This window comes from Galeopterus variegatus, unplaced genomic scaffold (assembly GCF_000696425.1).
Source record: "Galeopterus variegatus unplaced genomic scaffold, G_variegatus-3.0.2 Scaffold279, whole genome shotgun sequence".
In the NCBI taxonomy this organism is placed as follows: domain Eukaryota; kingdom Metazoa; phylum Chordata; class Mammalia; order Dermoptera; family Cynocephalidae; genus Galeopterus; species Galeopterus variegatus.
The window spans coordinates 470,970-486,505 of NW_007726390.1; the positions used below are offsets into that span (position 1 = coordinate 470,970).

A 15,536-nucleotide genomic window follows, 5' to 3' on the forward strand; every position below is an offset into this window, starting at 1 on the left:
AAGTTGTACAAATTTTTAAAATTTAAATTACATACATTAAAACAACCCCTACACTTTACTAGTACTACTAAGGGATATTTATTTTGGTATTTAAAAGTACTTTAATGACATATTAACTCTCCAGAAAATTTCTGGCTATTTTTTCCTATTAAGAAGAAAACTTTTTATTTAAGTCATAGCAAACTCGATGGCCACAGGGCAAATTGATTTTCTTGTTGCCTTTGTCAAAGATCATGTGGCTGTAAGTATGTGGGTTGATTTCTGAGTTCTCTATTGTGTTCCATTGGTCTGAATATCTATTTTCATGCCAGTACCATGCTGTTGGTTACTATAGCTTTGTAGTATAATTTGAAGTCTGGTAGTGTTATGCCTCTGGCTTATTTATTTATTTATTTATTTATTTGTTCAGGATTGTTTTGGCTATTCAGGGTGATTCCTCTTGTGTCAATGCAGTCAAGTGGGCTGTTGGCCTCCTGTGTGGTGGCCATGGCTGCTACTGTGGCAGTGAGCTGCAACTGTGACAGCAGTGGCTGTGGCAATGGCTGTGGTGGACCACCCATGTGGATGCAGTGTTTGCAGTTTGTCAGGTGGCTATTTGCTTATAGCTGCTCTTGGCTGCTCTTGTTTGTCTTTTAATTATGGGTGCACATTGTGCTATACACACGCATACATACATATATACATATACATATATGTATATCTAATATATATAAAAACATATTAGTGACTCTAGGAGAAATGCTTGACTGATCTTTTCTTCCTTTGTTTGAAGAAGTGATTAGAAAATGACCTGCTGGGGCCGGCCCGGTGGTGCACTGGAGAGTGTGCCGCTTTGGAGTGCGGCGGCGCTCCCGCTGAGGGTTCGGATCCCATGTGGAGACCGGTTCCCACTCACTGGCTGAGCGCGGTGCGGGCGCAACACTGAGGGTTGCGATCCCGTTGCCGGTCCCTGGTACGGGCGTGACACCGAGGGTTGCGATCCCGTTACCGGTCAGTAAAAAAAAAGACAAAAACGTAAAAAAAAAAAAAAAAAAAAAAAAAAGAAAATGACCTGCTGGCTGCTACAGTGGGATCACATTGGGAGGTGTTATCACCAAAGCAAATAACAGCCACTCTCCCTTAAAGCTATTAGAGAAATCTAAATATTTTATAATCTCAGTAAAACAATTTGATTTTGGATATAGTCATCAAGCAACTTTCTGAGATAATATCACTTAAATAAACATAACATGATTGGTTACATATTTATGTTTTTTACTTTTAATTCTTTTGTTTCTAGGCCACAGACAATTAAAAGACCTTTGGCTTCTGTAAACATAACATGATTGGTTACATATTTACGTTTTTTACTTTTAATTCTTTTGTTTCTAGGCCACAGACAATTAAAAGACCTTTGGCTTCTGGTCAAGGTGAGTTATTTATTTACATTGTTATATTATTTATCAGCCAGAGAACTTTGGTTAGAAGGAAATGGAATGCAAGGTAAATGGCAGGAGCAGTTGAGGTTATATAATTCAGAGTACTGTTTCCATAGAAATTATGCCTCACCTTGCAGAGTGATTGGGTTTAAACTATTTATACTTCAAAAATTTTTTTAAAAAGCAAAAAAATATTTATACTTCAGTAAGGAGTATCTTTATAATGAAGTTCGTGGTTTAGATTATTTTAGGATGAAGATATATATTTATTCTTTTATGCATTTTGGCAGACACACTAATGTGTATGTTCAGCTTTTCAATTTTTACTCATTTTCCAGATAAATGAATATCCAAAAAAATTCTCAAATTTTTTGCAAAACTTGAAATTTTTGAATATAGTAGGAGTCTGATTTAAAATTCACATGTCTTTGTATCTCATTAATGTTTTCCATTTTCCACTTACACTCGAGGTCTGGCCCAAATGCTGCCTTTTCCACAAAACTTTCCCCAATCCTCCTAACTGGGAGTAATCGCTCACTCCTCATGAAGTAATTTTATGCCATTGTTTGCTTCCCTTTTACAGCCTTTTTTACTGTGTGGCATTATTTTATTGTTATTTATATATCTATTGATCTATCCTAGTATTGTGGGCATATGGGCAGCATTTATCTGTTTCATCTCTTAATATAGAGCCTGACACATAATAGATGGAGTAGTTTGGTAGATAAATGATCAATGAAAATTTCTCTCCTCATTGGTCTTGTCTACTGTAGTGAAAATCACTATTTTACAAATATTTTTTCAAATGATTGTACATCATTTACTATGTGCTAGGTACTGTGTAGGTGCCAGAGACGGTGTAAAATTGAAACTCACAAACCCTGCCCAGTCCATAACAGGCAAAACGATTTGAATAAACAGACAGAATAAATCATTGCTGTATATGACTTTAGACTTTTTCCTTAGAAAATATATAACCGTTCTCTTTGACTGTGTGCTTAATGATAAAATCTTTGATGTGCTTTTAAATGTGTAAGGTTTTCATTTTTTAAATTTATTTGAAAAGATGCTGATCTTGCATAGTCAATAAATATAAATTTCCTCCTGGAAAGCGATGAGATTGCATCATTCCCTAAATGGGGGCAACTTGTCTTTCTTAGATTAGGAATGAAAGAACATCTTTAAATGAGGCTTTTGGGTTTGTACAGAGTCACATGTGATGACTCAGTGGCAGATATTGATTTAATATCAGATAAATGCAAATACATAGACAAGAAGTAATCTTCACTATGAACTCACATTATGAGTTGATAAACTAATTAACCATACTCACTTACCTTCAAGATAAATGGGAACAATTTAATGTTTATCATTAGGTAACTGGTTAAAGGACTTAACGGTATAGTCATTTAGTAGAATACAGCCATCATAAACATTGCTGTACATTTGCATTCATTTAAATCAAAAGTGATCAACAACATGTTGAGGAAAAGAAATAGGTATAAATGGTATAGTCACTTAGTAGAATACAGCCATCATAAACATTGCTGTAAATTTGCATTCATTTAAATCAAAAGTGATCAACAACATGTTGAGGAAAAGAAATAGGTATAAAAACAATATGTAAAATGTATTTTTATAAAAAGATAATTAATATAATTTGTAAACATCTGTACACAAAGAAAAAGGACATTTACCAAAATGTTCTTTGGGCAACAGCAGGTTATAGCTGGATAATTTCTTATTTTGTCTGTCTTCTTTTCTTAAAAAAAATATATTTGCAATGAGTATATATTACTTTGAAAATCAAACAATGATGGCATTAAAGAAAAGTGGGCAAAATGAAGACAATTTTTCAGTAGTAAATAAGCAGCTGCATACAAACTGCTGCATTATGTATAATTTGAATCTTACAAGTAGTCTTTTAAAACATTCTTGACTGAGTTTTGATCTTATAATGGCAGTCTGGAGGTTTCCAAGCAATAATACAAATCTTTAACAGAAACTGTATTATAGCTTTAGGATAAATAATTGTGGAAAAAGTCGCAGTCAGCCAAATAAACCTAAGTCCTTAAGATATTTAAGAGTACTCTTGGATGATGGGTAGAGTTTTCCTTCCTTCAGCCCATATTAATTCTTATGTGAGCTGAAACTACTCTTTATGCATGCTCCTGGAGATAATACCATTTAGTCAAATCAAGCATAAGTCATATCACCACTAGATTGAGTTGCAGCCACAAGTGTTTCATTTTCAGATTTTACTTGTGTGGATGAACTTATGGAACAAAACTAATCATTATTTAAAAGTCTTATTTTTATGAAAGTGTACCATTAGAAAAGGGCAGTTGGAAGAAGTTTATAATAAACATTCTGTTTTGTTTTTCAGGGAAAAGTAAAGGTAAGTATAACTTCTTTATCATATATTACATATATGAATGAATTTGCTTATACATTCAAATGTTTATTTTGATGAACTTTGTTTTTCTTCCTACCTCTGAGACTTAGAACTTAATTTTTATTTCTTTATTTAAAATTCTGGAGGTGAAAGCACAGATTAAGGGAAAATGACGGTTTTCTTCTGGGCTGAGGCATTAGAGACAGCCTGCCTCAGCCTCTGATAATTCAGTTGCACATTTTACCCACTGAATGTGGAAGCTGGGCATATCCCCCCTGCCTCTTCTCTCCTTTACTGGTTGAACTCTCGGATTTGCTGAAGGACCTGCCAGTCTGGAGGTTTCAGAGCAATAATACAAATACCTATATGCTGGGTCTCATATAGGAAGGTTCTGGGCATGACCAGAGTGTTGATTCCAGAGCTGACTTCCAAGACTTATGCTGACTCCAGGGTATAGGTATCATTACCAAATCTAAATTAATAGTAACGCTATAAATTTTAACATAAAGATTTACTTTGTCTTTTTGAGAATCATTTTGCTTTAAGTGTGAGATTGAAATGACATTTCTTATTCTTAAGACCAAGTGGCTAACAATATGAAAAGACTTCATCAGTGCTTAGCTTTAGTTCATCCAGGTGAAATTTCTAAAATGTGAAGTATTCTTTTTTTCTCTCTCAAAATCCTCTATCTTCTGAACATAATTTTATGAATTGCTTTTGCATAATCTAAATAATGGAATACCAAAGTCTGATAACGTTGCTGTTTTATTATTGTACTTTATATTACGGTAAACATAGCAGCTAAATAAAATGCTGAATCATAACTGTACTGTTTGGAAGAGAAATTGTTTAGCAGTAAGATTTCTTTTTCCCAAAGACGTCTCATATTTGTTACTCGTAGAAATGATCTTATAATTTTCACTTTTCAGTAACTTTACTCTACTTTGTTTCCAGGACCATGCTATTAGTTACTACCTCATACTGCTTCTCTGTTAACATTTGGATACTTATTACATATATATATACATAATATATAAATATTTTTTGTCTGACCCTTATCAGCATTAAGTATTATCATATTTTTATCTTTACTAATTTTATAAGTTAAAGTGGTATATCTTTTGTTTTAATTTGCATTCGTATCACTAATAAGACAACACTAATTATTATCACTAATAATAACACAGAATTTTTGTTATTACCTTTGGTATTTTTTCCTTTGGGAATTCTCTCTTCATGTTATTTGTCCTTTTTTTAATGGGCACTTTAGCATTTTTATTCAGTTTATTAGCTTTTTATATATTTAGGATATTATCCCTATATATTTGCAACATACATCTTACCCAGTTTGTTATTTGCATTTTGCTTTTTTTATGAAAATTTCTGACAAACAGATGTTTTACATTTTTATATAGTCCAATTTATTGCTTATTCCCTTGGACATTCCTTTCATTACTTTTAAGCTTGTTTGGTTCATTTTTAATATCACTACAAGCATCCATAGTTAAAAAAAACAACTATACAGAACAGTGTTTACCATCTCTGTAGCAAATGCATACATGAATCTTTACATAGTTAATGATTTCTTATGCTTTTTATGATATTTATATAACATTTCAAATAAATATTTTCATATGTTGTCATGTACTACATTTTTATCACTTTAATAGCTATATGTTATTCTACAGTGTTAACTAGTTATATGGTATTCTATCATGTTAACTTAAGCATTATTGTGCATTTTGATTATTTCAGGTTTTAAAAAGAATTATACATAACATAATCATCTTTCTTCAAATTTCTCATCCCACATCCCACATTTTGAGTCTTTTTTTTAGAGTATAAATCTAAAAACAGAATTACCAGGTCTAAGTATATTAACAGTGATTTTATTAGGTCATAGAGTATAAGTAATATTTAGTTTTTGTAGCATTTCCCAGAGTTACTCTTTTTTTTTTGTCTTTTTTCGTGTCTGGCAATGGATCGCAACCCTCAGTGTCGCGCCCGCACCGGACCGGGACTGGCAACGGGATGGCAACCCTCGGTGTTGCACCCGCACCTCGCTCAGCCAGTGAGCGGGAACCAGTCTGCCTGTGGGATACGAACCCTCGGCGGGAGCGCCACCGTGCTCCCAAGTGGTGCACTGTAGCAGTGCGCCACCGGGCCGGCCCATCCCAGAGTTACTCTTTTGAAATAGTGAATTGCGTGTAATACTATCAGCTATATACCTCCAATACTATTTTATAATTTTTGTTTATTTTTTTAATATAAAAAGCATATAATGACTCCTTTATTTTCATGAATTGTTATCAAGGTTAGGTATTTTCCCATTTTTTGATTGATTTATTATTTAAATTCTGTATTTTGATCTCATGTACAACACTTTTTCCAGAAAGTTATGAGACTGGGGCTGTCTAAGGCAATGCTAACACCTTTTAAAGACTGAGCAGCAGTCCCAGAGTTACTCTTTTGAAATAGTGAATTGCATGTAATACTATCAGCTATATACCTCCAATACTATTTTATAATTTTTGTTTATTTTTTTAATATAAAAAGCATATAATGACTCCTTTATTTTCATGAATTGTTATCAAGGTTAGGTATTTTCCCATTTTTTGATTGATTTATTATTTAAATTCTGTATTTTGATCTCATGTACAACACTTTTTCCAGAAAGTTATGAGACTGGGGCTGTCTAAGGCAATGCTAACACCTTTTAAAGACTGAGCAGCAGAGTGGTACTTAACTAAATCCATACCAAGAATTTCTCTTCTCATTTTTGGAGAAATTGCAAATGAGAATTGGACCTTTAGGTTAAAGAATCTTCTAATCACTGTTTGGTACAAATTTGGTATAATGCTTTAAAACCTTTGAAAAATGTATATTTTGCCATTTTTACAATCTTGTGACTTATTTTTCTTTTAATTTCAGAGAACACTTTTTACAGCTGGCTAGAAGGTAATTGGAAACTTTTAAACAAATTTAAATGAAATCTTTTTCTTATTTTTTAAAGAAACATAAAATTTTATATATACAAGACTCACATATGAAATTTTATTTCTAAATCACTGATTTTTTAGGCCTCTGTGTAGAAAAAAGAGCATTCTACAGACTTATATCTGGCCTACATGCAAGCATTAATGTGCATTTGAGTGCAAGATATCTTTTACAAGGTATGTGACATTCACTTTTATTCACTTTACCACACTTATTTTCAGGTATTATTAACATTTTCTTGTTATTTACCAGAATGGGAAAAGATTGACCTGACTGAATATTAGTCAGTAAAAATCCATTCTTAAATCACAGTAATCAGGAAAATGGGAATTGTAGGTACAATTTAATAGTTAAGCATATTCTTAGCTCTCTCACCTTCTTTTAAGAAGCTGCTTAAAATTGTAAACATCACTTTGGAAATATCCTTTGTTTTGTTGTGGGAATTAAAATAGCTCCTAACAGCACAGTTTGTTATCTGTTAGGTATTACTGTGTCAGAGCCTTTCTATTTGTGTGCCACTGTCAGGTTTACAGTTTTTATAGGTAGAAGTATTTCCTGCTGCTCTTTATGCTTTAAGGACAATGTTGAAAAATAAGACCATGGTTGGTTTTCATCAGTAACATACTTCTTCTGAGTTAAAGAATCTCGTACCTCTTAGAAACAAAATATAGTAACTTTGATTTTAAATAGCACTTCAAACTCATTAGTCATTTCAGAGTCATTATTTATTTATTTATTTATTATTTATTTACTTATTTTTGGGGTTCTTTTTTGGTTGGTTGGTTGGTTGTTTCTTGCTGGCTGGCTGATATGGGGATATGTACCCTTGACGTTGGTGTTACAGATAGTCATTTTTTAATTGTGTATTTTGATTTTGTGAATATGTTTCTATAAAGAAATTTGACTTTTATTAAAACCTGCTTTCTCAGTAAAACATTGAATTCATTTTACCTGTAAGGATGGATTCTAGAAGATAAAATATTAATATAAAACTATTAAAGGCTAAATTATGAAAGACAGTTTCCTTGGTTGTATTTGTCATATATTTTAAACTACAAAGTAAAATTAACTTCTGCGGGTATAAATAAACTAATATAATTAAAATGAAAATTCCTTGATTGAAAAATTCAGTTTTTGGTTTTTTTTGTTTGTTTGTTTTTGGTAGCCGGCTGGTATAGAAATTGAACCCTGGACCTTGGTGTTATCTGCACCCGGCTCTAACCAACTGAGCTAACCAGCCAGCCAAATTCTTTTTTTTTTTTTTTTAAACTTACTTTTCTTTGCTTATTGACTGTTTTTTGTTTGCTTGCTTGTTTGTTTTTTGGTGGCTGGCTGGTTCAGAGATTGAACCCTGGACCTTAGCGTTGTCAGCACCATGCTCTAACCAGCTGAGCTAACCTGCTAGCCCCAAAATTCAGTTCTTAATATTTAATTCTTCTTTCTTCTCAGACACCTGGTTGGAAAAGAAATGGGGACACAACATTACAGAATTTCAACAGCGGTTTGATGGAATTCTGACTGAAGGAGAAGGTCCAAGAAGGCTGAAGAACTTGTATTTTCTCTACTTAATAGAATTAAGGGCTTTATCTAAAGTGTTACCATTCTTTGAACGCCCAGATTTTCAACTTTTCACTGGAAATAAAATTCAGGATGCAGAAAACAAAATGTTACTTCTGGAAATACTTCATGAAATCAAGTAAATTATATATTACAATTTATACATTAATAGAAGAGTGACAATGGTATCCAAACTTAAATTCTTAAATATTCACTTAGAGAAAGGAAAACTATTTAAAAAGTAATTGAAAGATAATTTTGCTCATAGGTCTTAGAATTGTTTTGGTTTTGTTTTAACCTGGCTACTAAAAGCCAACCTTTAAGAGACATTCTTTTAGTACTTGATATTTGCATTTTTTTCTTAATTAGCTGAACAGATTTGGTTTGGGGCCAAACTTCTACTATATTATGCAATTAGCATTTTTGAGGATAACAATTTGTTTTGGGGCATCAGAGTGTTGGTTTTATTATGTTTTCTACTCTATTTTAATTATATTATTTATCCCTGACCAGTAAAATGTTATATTTGTAGGACTTTTAATATTTATAATGCATGAAAATGAATATTCTCTGTTTTAAAATACAGGTCATTTCCTTTACATTTTGATGAGAATTCATTTTTTGCTGGGGATAAAAAAGAAGCACACAAACTAAAGGTAATTATTTTATACTTAATTGTTAGATTCAAACTGATTAACTGTTATGCAGGTGTGAATATAAAACTGCATATTACTCATAGAAGTAGAATAATGATGGTTACCAGAGGCTGGGGGAGGGAAAAGGGAGAAGTTGATTGAAGGGTATGAAGTTTCAGTTAGACAGGAGGAATAAGCTTTAGTGATCTATTGCACAATAATAATGCATTGTACATTTCAGAACTGCTAACATAGTAGATTTTAAACATTTTCACCGCAAAAAATATAAGTATGTGAGGTGACAGATTTTTTAATTCGCCTTACTTAATTATTCCGTATAGTAAACATATATCAAAACATTACACTGTGCCCCATAAAATTGTCAATTAAAATTTGTTAAAAAACCCATGTATTTATACTTAACAGTAATTATAGGAAAAATCAGAGTCATAGTCTTTCTTTCCTCAAAAAATGAAATCCAAAGGCAAGTTCAACTTAAGATCTAGTTTGTATTATATTCAAAATAACAACTGATATCTGTGTATTACTTCACACTTTACAGATGGCTTTCACATTGATGCAATAAAGAGGTTATAAGTTAAAGGGAAGGGATCCAGAGCATGAGTGGCAATATTAGTCTATCTTTTGCCAAAGAAAATTCTAAAAATGGTATTGGTTAAATTAAAAGGTCTTCTTTAGGGGGAGAGGGCACAATGTCATGTTTTATCATTCATTTTATTTACTGGGAATTAAAGGCAGCTAGGAATGCTGACATGCAGTCACGGAGAGAACAGACCTGATACCATACAAAATGGGGTCTGGACATTGCCTTGCCTCTTAATAGGGGTTTGGCCTCAAGCAAGACCATCTGTGAGTGTGTATATGCCTCAAAATACTACAAATATAAACTATTACTAAGAGGATTTATTAAACCGTATGTTAGAGCATGATTTTTGCATTAATGAGAGAAACAGCTCCTACCCTCAAGGGATTTCCAGACTATTTGGGGAGTCAAGTAAAATTATATAAGTGTTACCAGTTACATAGCTATTGGTAAGTAAAGACAGGTGGCCCTCAGTACCACTGGGCTTGGTCTGATTTCATGAGAATATTTATAACAATCATCCTCTGTTTCTTATTCCTTGTTTCTTTCCATAGTGGAAGAACCTGATTTTATGCAGCTTGCAAACAAAATACTTTTTGCACTCAGTTTTTTTGCTGTTAGATAATAGTTATTCGTGACCTCCCATCTACCTCCTACTTAAAGCTTCCTTGCTACAAATACATACCTCAGTGCTTATATAATCTCCCAAACAGCTTCCAGGAACTTGGAAGTGAGGGGGAAGATGCTGCAATAAGACTTCTTTTTTTCTACTATTTTCAATATGTTCCTTATTTTTAGTTCACTTGCTGGTTTATTGGAGAGAGTTTTGGCATCAGCTCTTTTTAGATTGTACAGATTAGAAATATTTCTCACAATGTTTTAATTTGATAAAACTCTGAAACACTCAGCTTTGATGTCCTATGAAGTTTATGTAGAGAGTCCTTAACAGAGAATTTTTCTGAATCTTTTCTAGGAAAGGAGTAAAAAACAGGAAAACATGTTCATATCAGAGATTTCTTTTTTTAAAAAAAGTAGTTTCTGATAAACTTCATAGATTTGAACAGTCATTTTATAAGTTTATTTTAAAAAATCTCATCTTGTCTCCTTTATACTCTGTCAGTGTATGGTTAGAAATAGAGGACTTGGGGCCGGCCCGGTGGTGCACTGGAGAGTGTGCCGCTTGGGAGCGCGGTGGCGCTCCCGCCGAGGGTTTGGATCCCATGTGGAGACCGGTTCCTGCTCACTAGCTGAGCGCGGTGCGGGTGCAACACCGAGGGTTGCGATCCTGTTGCCGGTCCCCGGTACGGGTGCGACACCGAGGGTTGCGATCCTGTTACTGGTCAGTAAAAAAGACAAAAAGGAAAAAAAAAATAAGAAATAGAAAACTTGAATGAAAGATACTTATTTAGTATTCAATTCAAATGAGAATAGGATCTCATTTGAAGGCTTATAAAACATTTGAGAATTTGGGTGAGAACAGGTTAGTTGGTTTCACTGAATATAAATCACGGCATATAAGCACAGCATGTTTGATCATTCTACCAACTAACTGTAATTTAAAGTGATGACCTAAAACTGTACTTCCAAACAAGGGCAATTTGTAAGTAATTTAGGTTCTGGTTATTTTAAGGATCATAAATTTTTCTAATCTGAGATAATTGTGGCCTATACTCATGGACATGATTGTTACTTGTGGAAGTACAAGGATTCTCTCCTATTCTGATCTAGTAAATTTCTAGCTTCTTAATTTGGTTTTAGTATATTAAGTTCACTTATGCCGAAGGTGCATGCTATTTTATCTGCTTGCTTTTATTTATTTATTTTTTTTCCCCTTTTTGTCTTTTTTCTTGACCGGTAACGGGATCGCAACCCTCAGTGTTGCGCCTGTACCGCGACCGGCAACGGGATCGCAACCCTCGGTGTCGTGCCCGCACCGCGCTCAACCAGTGAGCGGACCGGTCTCTATATGGGATCCGAACCCTAGGCGGGAGCGCCGCCGTGCTCCCAAGCGCCGCACTCTACCGAGTGCACCACCGGGCCAGCCCTATCTGCTTGCTTTTAATTTTACAATGTTTATTTGGCTTTGGTAAGCCACCATGCCTGTACATGCCATACAAAGATTTAGTTAAAAGCTGCCACATTCATGTATTTGAATGAACATAAATTCAAACATAAAATTTAGACAATATCTGTAAAAACAAGCATAATCTTTTAGAACAGAGGGTTCCAAACTTTACAAGTATAAGAGTCTCTTAACGTCAAAAACTTTCAAGGCCTTTCCTCATGACAGTGCCTTTTTAGTATCTATTGATTGTGGAAATATAATTGCCAAAAAGCCACTATGCATTCAGTAACACTTTCTAAGTAGAGTTGAGTTTTATTGATCATAACATTTATATCCGTTTGGAAATTTATAGTGCATACGTGTGAGCTATTTATTCTATCTAGGTACGATGTTGTCTATATAGGAATTTTGTAGACCCTTATAACAACTATTAATTCTGTTAGAGGTCAGCAATGTATAGGATTGGAACATATGCATGTGCTCTAGAGTAATTTTATTATGCTGTTATTATTGTTAAAAATGTGATTTTTCTTTAAGTCAAGGTCAAAACAGAATTTAAAGGAAACCTCAAATCAAATCATGAGATCTATCTAGAATAATATTATTGGGTAGTTTTTTTTAAAAAGTAGGTTTAAAATTAGGATTATCTCTTACTGAGCAGGTATAGGAACACAAAATAAAGAATATTTTTAAAACATGGTAACAATATTAATAACTTGGGCTTTGTATTAAATTAATAAATGTACAAGATCTGGGATACTATTAAAAATCTTTTATATGTTACAACTGTTTCAAAGTTCAAGCTTAAATAGAGCATGTGGGGAAAGTCTATCTCCAGAGCAAACAGAGGTCTGCTTTGAATAGTGGGTTCCAGTCTTCACTGATTTATTCCTAGTTTTAGATCTGTGGTCCTGTTCTCAGTTGGTTGAGCCCAGTGTGTGGTTTATCACATTAAAAAAAGAAAAACACTATATGCTCCCTAAATTATAGGCCAACTGATATAATGGATTTTCTATATTAAATGTATGTCAAATTTTCTGCTTAAAATACTGTAAGCTTGGGATTCCACTCTTAAGTCCAGGATGGAGGGAGTCACTTGGAGGATCAATTAATAACTTCCACTGGAGTAAAAGAAGGATGTGTTCTTGGCTTTCCTTCCTTTTTCCTTATTCATTAAGGACATATACTACTGTTGGATGGAGCTGTATGCATATTGCCCTATTATTAACAATATCATACTCTAGTGTTTATGGATAATTTATTAAAAGTATAAGAACAGGGGCCGGCCCGGTGGCGCACTGGATAGTGCGCCGCTTGGGAAGCACGGCGGCGCTCCCACCTGAGGGTTCGGATCCCACATACAGACCGGTTCCCGCTCACTGGCTGAGCGGGGCGCGGGAGCAACACCGAGGGTTGCAATCCCGTTGCCGGTCCCTGGTCCGGTACGGGGGCAACACTGAGGGTTGCGATCCATTGCCGGACACGGAAAAAAGACAAAAGACAAAAAAAAAAAAAAAAAGTATAAGAACAGATAGGCAACAATAAACACTAAATTGAGCATAATTATAGAAGGTGGGATATAGGACTATGGAGGAATACATGGGTTTGGGGGGGCTTCCATTGTACTTGTATTGGCTTTTTACTAAAACTCGGTGGTGGATAAATGGATATTCATGATATTTTATATCTTTTTGTATGTTAATAATATTATTACTATTATTAATAATAAAAGAAGTTCTGATTGTTTCACCTAATTAATACCAGAAAGAAGGGCTATAATTTTATTATTGTGAAACCAAATAAATGGATATTCATGATATTTTATATCTTTTTGTATGTTAATAATATTATTACTATTATTAATAATAAAAGAAGTCCTGATTGTTTCACCTAATTAATACCAGAAAGAAGGGCTATAATTTTATTATTGTGAAACCAAAGGTTTTTATCCCTCTCTCCCTCCCTCTCTTCCTTTTGATAAATGATGCCCAGCAACCCCTGTACCCCCAATCCCCAAAATTGACGTATAGTTAATAATCACATGTAACAGGAAACCTCAACTAAGTTACCATTGTATATTTTTGCAGATAGTTTAGCTTTGGAGTCAGGCAGGCCTGGTTTCCAAGTTGGCTGTTTACTAGATGTGGAAATGTAGTCAAGTTCCCTAAGCTCTCTGAATCTTGTTTTTTTAACTCACTAAGTGTGGATTATAGTAACATCTACTTTTGGATTTGTGGTGAAGATTAAATGAGATTGTATGTATAAAGGTTCTGGTGTGTAGGAGGTGCTCAGTGAATGTTAGTCCCCTTTTTTGGTATGCCGTAGTACTTGTACAGTGTTAGGCACACAGAAAGCACCCAGAAAATACTTACTAGTTGACTGTATATTACATCTTAATAAAATTTTGTTAAACTGTTTTTTAGGAGGACTTTCGATTGCATTTTAGAAATATTTCAAGAATCATGGATTGTGTTGGTTGTTTTAAATGTCGACTGTGGGGAAAGCTTCAGGTGAGCAAATCTAGCTCAGTCCTATTTCTCATTTATCCTTTGCACAAAGAATTTTCTTATTTTTCTTTTTTTCTTTTTTCTGTTATAGACTCAGGGTTTGGGCACTGCTCTGAAGATCCTGTTTTCTGAGAAATTGATAGCAAATATACCAGAGAGTGGACCCAGTTATGAATTCCATCTAACCAGACAAGAAATAGTATCATTATTTAATGCATTTGGAAGGTTAGTTTGAATGCACTGAAATTTTTTCTGCTAGCCAAGTAAGTTGAGTGCAACACATATGCTCTCAGATAAGACTGGGTAAGGAATATCCTTTTCAGTGAAATTATTTCATTATAGAATTATATGACCTTATGAAATAACTCAAGTATGTAGATACACACAATCATTAGATGATATTCTTTATTTTCATCCATTGACTTTTATAACATGAATATTGGGTTTCAATATTCATCTTATCGAGTTTGTACATTTTTAAAAATTGTTTAAAAGCAGTTTTTTGTGCAATCCAATTATTTTTTTAAAGGTCCTGGAAATATCATATGTTGTTTAATATAGGTGTACATGTAAGTTTCTCGGTGAATTCACCATTATATAAAAAGGTTAATAATTCTTTAAAAAAATTTTTTTATCAAAATGATTTGAGGAAAAGCATGAAATAAGGAACTTAACATTAAAAAATGTAAGTATAGATGCATTTCCTTCTGGCCTGTTATGTAAAGAATGCCGAGGCTGGTCTGTTAGCTCAGTTGGTTAGAGCTCAGCATTGTAACACCATGGTCAAGGGTTCTGTTCCCCTTACCAGCCAGCTGCTGAAAAACCAAAAATGTCGAGACTTTTTAAAATTAACATTGTCTTAAGAAGTACATTTCTTCACTTTTAAAAAATTAGGATTTAATATTTTGGGTTTGAAATAATTGATTTTCAAAATTATTTCTGTAGCACCCAGGGGCTTGACAGTTATATTTCATTGAGTATTCTGCTACTTTTTTCATGGTGAAGAGCAGAGTTAAAGTGCACTTAAAATAAGGAACAAACTTTACTTTTTATAAAAATGAGTAAAAATAATTTCATCACACATTTACTGTTCTCACTCTTTATAGACCAATAGCTCAGATTCTTTGTACATTTACTAAGTATGGCATATTATTTTTAAGTATTCCTATGCTTATGCATATTTGAAATATGTATCTTAATATTTCTATATTTCTCTACTTTATGTACTTTAATACTAAACACATGGTTACATTTTTTTTTTTTTTTTTGTCTTTTTTCGTGTCCGGCAACGGATCGCAACCCTCAGTGTCGCGCCCGTACCGGACCAGGACCGGCAACGGGATCGCAACCCTCGGTGT

At 33.7% G+C, this 15,536-nt stretch overlaps 1 protein-coding gene across 1 annotated transcript in view; it reads left to right on the forward strand.

Annotated features, from left to right (window-relative positions):
• Positions 1–15,536, forward strand: part of ERO1L (ERO1-like (S. cerevisiae)) — a 55,362-nt gene that overhangs the window by 34,840 nt on the left and 4,986 nt on the right. Inside the window, exons 8-16 of the mRNA XM_008566946.1 lie at positions 1,280–1,310; positions 1,379–1,409; positions 3,805–3,816; positions 6,745–6,771; positions 6,894–6,986; positions 8,260–8,506; positions 8,954–9,023; positions 14,095–14,181; positions 14,270–14,403. Coding sequence (XP_008565168.1) covers positions 1,280–1,310; positions 1,379–1,409; positions 3,805–3,816; positions 6,745–6,771; positions 6,894–6,986; positions 8,260–8,506; positions 8,954–9,023; positions 14,095–14,181; positions 14,270–14,403 — 732 coding nt within the window. The remainder of the gene's footprint in view (positions 1–1,279; positions 1,311–1,378; positions 1,410–3,804; positions 3,817–6,744; positions 6,772–6,893; positions 6,987–8,259; positions 8,507–8,953; positions 9,024–14,094; positions 14,182–14,269; positions 14,404–15,536) is intronic.